Below are 12003 nucleotides of genomic sequence, written 5' to 3'. Positions count from 1 at the left end.
ATAATTATTATTGTTATGAATTTTTGAATAATTAATAGTATTTTGTAATTGTATCAATAAATTATAAATAAGTCGTGAACTTTCTTTAATTGTTTTACTTATTTCAATGATATTTTTTATTGGACTTTGTATTATTTCATTCTGTAAATAATATTAATTAAAAATTAATTAATTAATTAATATGATAAAAATAAAGTTTATAATTTTTTTTTACCTCTTTTTCGTTGGATACTAAAAATTTTGGTGAAAATGAGAAATTTTCATTTTGAAAATTATTTTTATTCTCAGATAGCTGAAAAGAAAAAATTTTATTTACTTTGTTAATAATTAAAATTATTATTATTATTTAAAATTAATTATATTCTTACGTTTTCTTTCTGTGTCAAAACATTTTCCAAATATTGCAAATTTTTTTCAATAAATTTAAATAAATTCAAATCATTTTCAGTGATTTGAAAATTTTTTTCATAAATAATTTGCAAAGAATTATATAATTCATTCATAAAACGTGAATTGATTGCCATTAATAAACTTTCAATATGTAAATTATTTTCATTAATTGACAAATTTTTTTTTAATTCACAAATAATAGAATTAATTTTTAAAAAACAATTTACTAATAAATGAGAAAATTTCACATTAATATCACAGTTTTGTTGATGGATAATAATTTCATCTTGATTATTATTATTTTCCTTGCAATTGGTAAAATTTTCATTCTCTGTGGTAGTGATAAAATCAAAAAATTCTTCTTTCACATTTTCCAAATAATATTCAGCTTCCGACAAAGACGTTGCCTCGAATGTATTTTTAAAATAATTATTCACCATTAACGATGTGGAAATATGCTTTCCAAGTGATTGAAAAAGTTTTGTGATTAGTGAAATTTTATTAAATGCACCACACAAAACATTGGAATGAAAAATTTTGATAAAAGCAACATTTTTTATTGTTACATTGTATGCGTATTCGGCGGTTAAATTTTTTATTTTATCAATATTATTTTTTTCCTTCTGTAAAAATTTTAGATTAAAATTAATTTCTATTTTATATATATATATATATATATATATTTTCTTACTCTTTTATTGAATCCTTTTAATATTTAAGTTATTTCTTAACATAATTTTTTTCCTCTTATATTAAAAATTTATTAATTTATGAAATCTAAATTTAATATTCACTTAATTTTTAAAAATCCTTTCTTTTGCCTATACAAATTAAAATTTTCATATTCATATGGAAAACAAAGTTTTCATTAATCAACATAATAAGAATAATCATATAATTCGTATAATAAAAAATTATAAAATTAAATTAATTTATTAAACAAATAAATAAAGAACTCAACTCCCCTTACCCCCCTTATAAATAAGGATTTATTCTAATTCTATTGATGTAATTTTTACAAATTTTCAAAAAAAGTTACATTTTTTTACATTTTTTACATTTTTTACATTTTTTTAACATTTTCAAAATTCTCAATTTACTATATTTTATTCTAATTTCAATTTATAATATCTAATTTTCAAAATTCTCAATTTACTATATTTTATTCTAATTTCAATTTATAATATCTAATTTTCAAAATTCTCAATTTACTATATTTTATTCTAATTTCAATTTATAATATCTAATTTTCAAAATTCTCAATTTACTATATTTTATTCTAATTTCAATTTATAATATCTAATTTTCAAAATTCTCAATTTACTATATTTTATTCTAATTTCAATTTATAATATCTAATTTTCAAAATTCTCAATTTACTACATTTTATTCTAATTTCAATTTATAATATCTAATTTTCAAAATTCTCAATTTACTATATTTTATTCTAATTTCAATTTATATTTTCTTACTCTTTTATTGAATCCTTTTAACATTTAAGTTATTTCTTAACATAATTTTTTTCCTCTTATATTAAAAATTTATTAATTTATGAAATCTAAATTTAATATTCACTTAATTTTTAATATATATATATATATATATATATATATATTTTTTTTAATATATATATATATATATATATATATATATATATATATATATGTTATATTTATAATGTTAATTGAATATTATATTTCTATTTTTATAAACAGCAACCCCGAAAAATGCTACAGTGAAGATTTTTAAATCGATTTTGATTGATTTTTGAAAAATTTTACCGCCATATTGTATTCGCCATTTTGAATTTTGAAAAAATACTACCAAAATAGTAATCAGCGCCCTTAAAAACCCCAAAGTAATGATTTTTGAAACGATTTTGATTAATTTTGAAAAATTTTATCGTCATATTGGATCCACCATATTGAATTTTAAAAAACTAAGGCCAAAATCGAAATCAGCGCCCTCAAAAACCCCCTAGGTGACGAATTTACAACGATTTTGATTAATTTTTAAAAATTTTGACGCCATTTTGGAGCCGCCATTTTGAATTTTGAAAAACTGATATCAAAATCGTAATCAGCGCCCCAAAAAACCCTAGGATGATGATTTTTGAAACGATTTTGATTAATTTAAGAAAATTTCGCCGCCATATTGAATCCGCCATTTTGAATTTTGAAAAACTTACACCGAATTCGTAATTAGCGACCCAAAAAACCCCTTAGTAACAAAAATCAAGTGAATTGAATCAATTTTTAAAGAATGTTGCCCCCATATTGGATCCGCCATTTTGAATTTTGAAAAATTGATATCAAAATCGTAATCAGCGCCCCAAAAAACCCTAGGATGATGATTTTTGAAACGATTTTGATTAATTTAAGAAATTTCGCCGCCATATTGAATCCGCCATTTTGAATTTTGAAAAACTGACACCGAATTCGTAATTAGCGACCCCAAAAACCCCTGAGTAACAAAAATCAAGTGAATTGAATCAATTTTTAAAGAATGTTGCCGCCACATTGGATCCGCCATTTTGAATTTGAAAAACTAGTACCAAAATCGTAATGAGCGCCCCAAAATAATTCCCCGAGTAATAATTTTTTAAATAAAGAGGAATTTTTTAAACTTTTTAAAACTAATTTTTTTTTTTGTATCTGTTATTAAATTTTTAAATAATAATAAAAAAAATTTTGAAAATAACTTAACTAATAAATTTTTTATTTTAATAAAAAAATTTTTTTTACCTCAATATTTTTGTGAATCTCTTCATTTCCTTTTAGTTCACTAATTAAAATTGATGTGAAAATAATTAAAAAAACAAGAATATAACTTATTTTTTGAAGTTTCATTTTAAAAATTTTGATTATAACTAAATATTACGAATTTCACTATATACCAGGAATGTATATATCTTTTCGATTTTTAATTACCTGATAAAGATCACGTACGTTAGGAATTTTTCTTTATATTTATTATACTTACAGTTTGTTTAATTTAAAAATAAAAGAATATTTGTCATTTATGAATAGAAAAACAAATTTTTTTTTGTATTCTTAATTCTTTTTAATTTCAATATTAATTATCTAATAAATGAATGGTAAATAAAAATTATTATTTTTTTTTTTTTTTGATTAAATAAATTGAAAAAAAATTTACATTTTCGACAAGTGTAAAGCAGAGAAATAATAATATATTATCTCTATTTTTTTTTCTTTGCGGATATATTTATCTTTGAATTAGTAAATTCGATTATTGCAAATATTTACTTTTAAGATTGACAGAACAAAAATTTTGAAGAATAAAGCAAATTTTCTCTGTATTATATATATATTTCTATAAAATTTTTTTTACATTTAACTTTAATAGAATAAGTATTTCTTTGGTTGGAAAAATATAAATTCAATTCAGTTGCGTTCTGAATTTTTTTTTTTTTTTTTTTTTGGAATTGTACTGCTTTTAGTTCTGAAAATCCTTTCAAATCTTTTAGAAACTGTTTGTACCATTACTTATTGCATCCTGTATTAATTTTTTTCCTGTGGATGGAACCATTTTTCTATTTTATCAAAAATTATTTGTACTGATTATAGTTTTAAAAATCCTTACAGATGTTTTAGAAACTGTTTCTGAATTCTAAAAATCCTTCTATAGAACACCTAAAACTGTTTCCTTACTGCTGATGATTTTATTTTTAAATCCCCTACAACAAAAGGTAACTATTGTTAATAATTTTAGCACCTTCATCAAAAAACCGTTTGTGATTATCCAAATGCTTATAATTAATTCCATTCCTTAATTCATCCATACCAATTCTACTTTCATCATTTTTCATTTCAATTAAATTAATGTTAAACCTTCTCGAAGTTGATGCATATGAAATAAAATACTGATTTTCAATTGTCCTTATCAAATGTTCTATTGATTGTAAACCATTTAAATTCAAAATATCGCTGAGCTCATAACCATTATCAATTGCTGGTAATATTGGAAATCCCACATTTTTTGTTGTATTAATTTTCCTTCTTGTTGGCAACTGAGAAGTATCATCATTCAAAATTTTTAACATCGAGGACATTAGTGCCAATGTTCTCAAAGATGTTCCATAGTGCAACAATCCAAATTGTGTTTCAATAGTTGTAAATTGTTTATTAATATTATTCCATTTTGTCACATCTTGTAATCGTATTGCTCCTTTTATGGGACAATTGGATGATGAATTTAACGGATTTCCTTCAATTATTCCAACAATGCAGGCATAAAGTAAGGAAAAGCAGTGGAATTTTTTTGTTTCGATTTTTTCAAAATTAGATTTTACAGATTTAGGCCTTGCAGATTTTGCATCAACGTTTTCGAAATCAGACATTACAGATTTTCCTTCGAGATTTTTAGAATCAGATTTTACAGATTTTGCATCAACATTTTCAGAATCAAATCCCACAGATTTTCTTGACCCTTCGGATTTATTACAAACATAAAATGTTTCGCCATTAATTCTAAATTGTCCATCGGTAATATTTACAATTTGATTGTTGATATTTTCTTCATCAATTGTTGATACAAATTTATGATACTTGAATAAAAAATTATTTATCTTCATTTTAAAAACATTATTCAATGCTACTAATTTTCCTTCATTTGAACATGAATAATTATCAGGATTATTGACATATCTAATAATTTCCTCCTCCAATTGTTTATCATTTTGATAATTACAATTCATCACTATTTCTCCTCTCGCCAATGTTGTTTGATTTTGAACATTAAATAAAGCTAAATAATAATCGTATTTTGAATCAATTATTTTTAAATTCTTTCTAAACATAGAAAATTCTTTTAATTTTAAAAATAACAAATCATAAGCATTGGCCCAATGTTCTGAATTGAAAATAATTTCTTTAATTTCCACATTTTTAACATTTGTTTCATTAAGATAATTTAAAATTGCTGATAGTGCAAAAATTTTCAATGCTTCACTATTAATATTTCCAGAAATTACCAATTGCTCAACAGCTAATCCAATTTCAAGACAATCATCAAATAAATATTTATTGTCAAATTGTAAATTTTGTAAATTAAAAAAATATTTATAATAAATTAAATTATTATATAAATTTGTACCAGCTTGTGCATAAATAAAATCAATTGAATTAAGTGAATAATTTTTATTTGTTTGAGGAAATAATGGAATAATAGTTCCATTATATATACGATTAATTATTAAATCATTGAGAAAAATTTGTTCTTTTTTCATATTATTTAATGTAATTATTGATTTTTGAAGTAAATTTTCAATTGATTGATCCATTTTATTTTCTCTCAATAATTTACCAAAAAAACCATAAATATTGCCATAATTTTCAAAAACAACACTCAATATTATATAATCAAATAAAATACCAGTAATATTTTTATTAAAATTGAGATTTAAATTTTTTTTTCCATTTATAAATAATTTATCGCTCATTAAATATTTTGCTAAAATATTTGTTGAATTTTCATGTGATTCATAAATTTCCAAATAAGATGCAAATGAATTTATTATTGCAAAAGAATTATTGCTGTTCCATACGTCGAGAAAAAGCATTGCTTCCATATAAGTTGATAGTTTTTTTAAATAAGTGACAGTTGAAATCATTTGAATTGTATATAATGTTTGTGTTAAATTTGTAACTTCCATTTTTTTTTTCTAAAACAATTTTCGTTTCTTTTCCCTTTTTGACAAAATTGATCTAAAATTGTAAAAAAAAAAATCTTTTTTTAACAAATTAAATTTTATGACAATGTAAAAAATAATAGTAATAATAATGTAATAATAATAATAATAATAATAATAATAATAATAATAATAATAATAATAATAATAATAATTATAATAATAATAATTATAATTATACCAAAAAAATTTTTTAGAATTCCAGTTGAATTTATCAGTTGACTCTGGAGATTTAATTATTATAAAAATTTAATCTATATATATATTGCAATTTTCTATAAGTCGATATATTTATTAAATATTGACAAAATAATAGTAATAAATTTGCATACAAAAAAAAAATTCTCTCTATAAATGTAAATTTTTGTTCTATTATTAAATTTATTTCAGTACTATTTTAAATTTAATTAAAATTATTATGCATTATTTTTTTTTAGAAGATAACAATTTATTATTTGCCGAATTTTTTTTTAGGGTCTTTTATTTAAAATTCTTGCAATGAAATATAAAAATTTTGATAAATATGATAATTTTTACTTATCTCGTGTCAAAATAGAACGATATTTTTTTTTTTTATTTTATAATCTACAATTTTTTTCAATAAGTCAACAACACATTTATTAAATATTGATTAAAATAATTTTTAATAAATTTGCATACAAAAAAACATATATTATAAATATAATGTAAAATTTATTTTGCATTATATTAATTTATTTGGTATTTTGAAATTTTTTTAGAATTATTTGACTAGAAGGAAAACTAGAAGGAAATCTAAAATCAATATTGGTAAAATGAAAACAAGAAAAAATTTTGTCATCTTTCATAAAAATATGAAATGAAATTTTATAAGAAAAATTCATTAAAATTCCTTTATTTTAATTAATTTTTATTTACATATATGTCCTTTGATATTTAATTAATTGAGATTTCCAATGAAAAGGCGAAATAATGAAATAAAAAATTTACTCGATGAAATCACAGTAAAGAATAATATAAAAAAGACGTTGTTTCTTTGTCTCCTAAAAGATTTCGTTGGCAACAAAAAAATTTACTGAATGAATAAATTTATTTAATTAATCCACAATGAATGAATTAATTAATTTAATTCATCCTCAATAAACGAATTAATAATTTAATTAATACTGAATGAATGAATAAATGAATTTAATTTATGCTGAATGAATAAACTGAATTAATCCTGAATGAATAAATTTATTTAATTAATCCACAATGAATTAATTAATTAATTAATTAATTTAATTCATCCTCAATAGATGAATTAATAATTTAATTAATCCTTAATGAATGAATAAATGAATTTAATTTATCCCGAATGAATGAATAAAAGAATTTAATTAATCCTGATTGAATAAATTTATTTAATTAATCCACAATAAATGAATGAATTAATTTAATTCATCCTCAATAAACGAATTAATAATTTAATTAATCCTGAATGAATGAATAAATGAATTGAATTAATCCTGAATGAATAAATTTATTTAATTAATCCACAATGAATGAATGAATGAATTAAATTCATCCTCAATAAATGAATTTATAATTTAATTAATCCTTAATGAATGAATAAATGAATTTAATTCATCCTGAATGAATAAATGAATTTAATTTATCCTGAATGAATGAATAAAAGAATTTAATTAATCCTGATTGAATACATTTATTTAATTAATCCACAATGAATGAATTAATTAATTTAATTCATCCTCAATAAACGAATTAATAATTTAATTAATCCTGAATGAATGAATAAATGAATTGAATTAATCCTGAATGAATAAATTTATTTAATTAATCCGCAATGAATAAATGAATTAATTTAATTCATCCTTAATGAATGAATAAATGAATATAATTCATCCTGAATGAATAAATGAATTTAATTTATCCTGAATGAATGAATGAATGAATTGAATTAATTCTGAATGAATAAATTTATTTAATTAATCCACAGTGAATGAATGAATTAACTTAATTCATCCTCAATAAATGAATTAATAATTTAATTAATCCTTAATGAATGAATAAATGAATTTAATTCTTCTTGAATGAATAAATGAATTTAATTTATCCTGAATGAATTAATAAATGAATTGAATTAATCCTGATTGAATAAATTTATTTAATGAATCCACAGTGAATGAATGAATTAATTTAATTCATCCTCAATAAATGAATTAATAATTTAATTTATCCTTAATGAATGAATAAATGAATTTAATTCATCCTGAATGAATAAATGAATTTAATTTATCCTGAATGAATGAATAAATGAATTGCAATGAATGAATAAATAAATTTATTTAATTAATCCACAATGAATAAATTAATTAATCCTCAATAAATGTATGAATAAATTTAATTAATTGTCAATAAATTAATAAATTTAGTTAATCCTGATTGAATATTGAATGAATTTAATTAATTATATTAATTAATCCTTAATGAATGAATAAATTTAATTATTCTTGAATTAATTAATTAAATTTTTGACATTGTATTATTACGTTATAATTATATTCTGAATTACCTTACAGCAGTATTTACTGTATTAATTTGTTTGACAGTTAAATTTTGCTTTTTTTTACTTATGAAAAATGAAAACAATAAATAATTTGAAATATCTTTCATAAATATGAAACGAAATTTTATCAGAAAAATAAGCAGACGATTGGTAAAAAGGTTTCCTTTTTGATTCTCCAATGCTATAGATGATTGTTTTCTTCTTAAATTCTTCAAACTTGCAGACAACGTTTTTTTTTTTTTTTTTTTTTATTTTGATTCTCCAAAGCTGTAGACCTTTTTTTGGATTCTCTAAAACTATACAGGACTACTATTATTTTTTTGGAATTGTTTTTGAAACATCTCTTTAATCCGATGAAGAGTGTTTTCATCTAAATCCAATTCTTTCTTAACAGTACTACTAATACTACTGTCTGCTACTATCACTTCAATGTGATTTAGTGACATGCTAAAATTTCGCGACTCCGAATCATAGGAAATAAAAAATTTCGTCTCAATTGTCTCCATCAAATGTTGTATTGATTTTAAACCATTGTCACCTAAAATAATTCCAAGCTCATAGCCAATATCAATTGCTGGTAATTTTGGAAATCCCACATTTGTTAAATTTCCCATTCCTCTTGATGACAGATTAGAATTCACATTTAGAATTGCCAACATTGAGGATATTAATGCCAATGTTCTCAAAGACATTCCCAATTGAGAAAATGTTAATTGTGTTTCAAAAGTAATAAATTGTGAATTCCATTTTATTATATCTTGAAATCGTATTAATTCTTTTATTGGACAATTAGATGATGAATTTAATGGATTTCCGTCAATAATACCGACAATACATGAATAGAGTAAGGAAAGACAGTGAAATTTTTTTATTCCATTTTCAGAATCAAATTTATTACAATCACCAAATATTTCACCATTAATTTGAAATTTTTTACTATTAATTTTTACACTCTGATTGTTGGCATTTTCATTATCTACTGCATTTAAAAATCTATGATATTTATATAAAAGATTATTTCTCTCCTTCTTAGAAAGTTTATCCAATGCTACTAATTTTTCTCCATCGGAACATGAATAGTTATTAGGATTATTGATATAGTTAATGATTTCCTTTTCTAATTGATTATCATTTTGAAAATCACAATTCATCATTATTTCTCTTTTTGCCAATGATGTTTGATTTTGAAAATGAAACAGTGTTAAATAATATTCGTACTTTGGATCCATTGTTTTTAAATATTTAGAATAGTATAAAACTGTTTGTAATTTTAAAAATAATAAATCATAAGCATTGGTCAAATGTTTTGGATTGGATATAATTTCTTTAATTTTCAAATTTTTAAGATTTCCTTCCTCTACCTGAACATAATTTAAAAGTGCTGGTAGTGCAAAAATTTTTAAAGCTTCTTTATCAATATTTCCAAAAATCACCAATTGCTCGACAGCTAATCCAATTTCAAGACAATCATTAAAAATATATTGACTATTTTGCATTTCTTGTTTATTAATGTTTAAATTAAAAAAATAATTATAATTCACTAATTGTGAATTATATAAACTACAACCGGCTTGTGCATAAATAAAATCTATTGAATTTATTGAATTTGTTCTTAACGATTTTGGAAATAGTAAATCAATTGTTCCACTAAATAATCTATTAATTACTGTTTCACTGAGTGTAACTTGTCTTTTTTTTATTTCACTTATATTCATTAATTCATGATCAATATTATTGATTAAATTTTCAATTGATAAATTCATTTTGTTTAATCTAAAAATTTCTGCCAAAAATCCATAAATATTACCATATTTTTCAAAAATTACACTCATTATTATGTGATCGAATAAAATTCTTTTGAAATTTCTATCATATTTTTGTATAATTTCACTGTTTTTTTTTAATTTATTATCGGTCATTAAATAATGTGTAAAAAAATTTAATTCACGTTCACTTGACTCGTAACTTTCCAAATAATCCACTAATGAATTAATAATTGCAATAGAATTTCCAAGGTCAGTGTTGTCTAAAAAATTGTTAAAGTGCAAGTAATTATTTAATTTCTCTAAATAAGTAACAATGGAAATCATTTGAATGGTATTTATAGTTTGTGTTAAATTTGCCACGTCCATTTTTAAGTTTTTAGAAAATATTTTTTAATGACTTCCAAAATTGATCTAAAATTGAAAAAAAAAACGTAAACTTATTTTTTATATTAATTTTATAAATTAAGAAAATAATTAATAATTTTATTAAACTTACGAAATTTTTTAAATATTCCTAAAAGTCAATATTTTCAGAATTATTATACTAGTATAATTTTTCCTGTACATTTACCACAATATGACAATGTCTGTTATTTTATCTTCTATAAATTATTATCGATCAAATAATTAAATTATATGACTTTTTAATTATATTCATATATTGTAAATTGTAACTTGAAGGTTTGGTATAGATAAATTTAATTTTGTAATTTAGTAGTTTTTTTTTAATAATACAATATTTATACATATGTCAAATTAAAATAAAAAAATTATGAAGTTGATAATAAAAACTGTCTACAATTGTAAATAAAATACAACTTTAACAATTTAATCATAAAATATAATTTTTGTTTGACAATGAATTTTTTATAAAATTCAGTACTCGTGGATTAAAAATTAAAATTTAGATATAATGTTGGTTTTGAAATTCAATTCTTTTTACGTTTCAAAATTTTTACTTCATTGAATATTCAAATTTTTTGGATTCTTATCTTCCTTTGAGTTTTTATATTCGTAATTATTTATTGAATACTCTTATTTTATTGAATAAAATAAATACAACAGAATTTTCGTGTTTTAAAAATAATATAATCAATATAACTCAGATCTATAATTCATTAATTAATTAATTTCATTCTCAATGAATGCATTAATTTAATTAATCTTCCATGACTGGATTTATTAATTTAATTAATCCTAAATAAATGAATTAATTAAATTAATCCTGCATAAATTTATTTATTTAATTAGTCTTCAATGAATGAATTAATTAATATAAATAATCCTCAATGAATGAATGAATGAATTTAATTAATCCTGAATGAAAGAATGAATTAATTTAATTAAACCCGAATGAATGAATTAATTTAATTAATCCCGAATGAATGAATGAATATAATTAATCTTGAATGAAAGAATGAATTAATTTAATTAATCCTCAATGAATGAATGAATTAATTTAATTAATCCTCAATGAATGAATAAATTTAATTAATCCTTAATGAATGTAATAATTCGATTAATCCTGAGTTATTGAATTAATTAATTTAATTAATCCTTTATAAAAAGATTTATTAATTTAATTTATC

General features: G+C 20.6%; 1 protein-coding gene and 1 long non-coding RNA gene across 2 annotated transcripts; both read right to left on the bottom strand.

Annotated features, from left to right (window-relative positions):
* Nucleotides 1-214: 214 nt before the first annotated feature.
* Nucleotides 215-3330, bottom strand: LOC127290967 (uncharacterized). Its single transcript, XR_007844517.1, has 3 exons — nt 3135-3330; nt 369-1013; nt 215-292 (listed from the first exon to the last, which is right to left on the bottom strand). It is a non-coding gene; the product is annotated as an uncharacterized LOC127290967 (long non-coding RNA).
* A 5505-nt stretch (nt 3331-8835) lies between these two features.
* LOC127290928 (uncharacterized) lies at nt 8836-11039 on the bottom strand. The gene is made up of 2 exons (XM_051319768.1): nt 10911-11039; nt 8836-10825 (listed from the first exon to the last, which is right to left on the bottom strand). The coding sequence occupies exon 2, from the start codon at nt 10778-10780 to the stop codon at nt 8945-8947; it is 1836 nt and encodes a 611-aa protein (XP_051175725.1). The 5' UTR covers nt 10781-10825; nt 10911-11039; the 3' UTR covers nt 8836-8944.
* Nucleotides 11040-12003: the final 964 nt, after the last annotated feature.

Source organism: Leptopilina boulardi, unplaced genomic scaffold (assembly GCF_019393585.1).
Source record: "Leptopilina boulardi isolate dan_hultmark-lab unplaced genomic scaffold, ZJU_Lbou_2.1 LbouV2_97, whole genome shotgun sequence".
NCBI classification, from domain to species: Eukaryota; Metazoa; Arthropoda; class Insecta; order Hymenoptera; family Figitidae; genus Leptopilina; species Leptopilina boulardi.
This window is presented reverse-complemented; position numbering and strand designations above follow the sequence as displayed.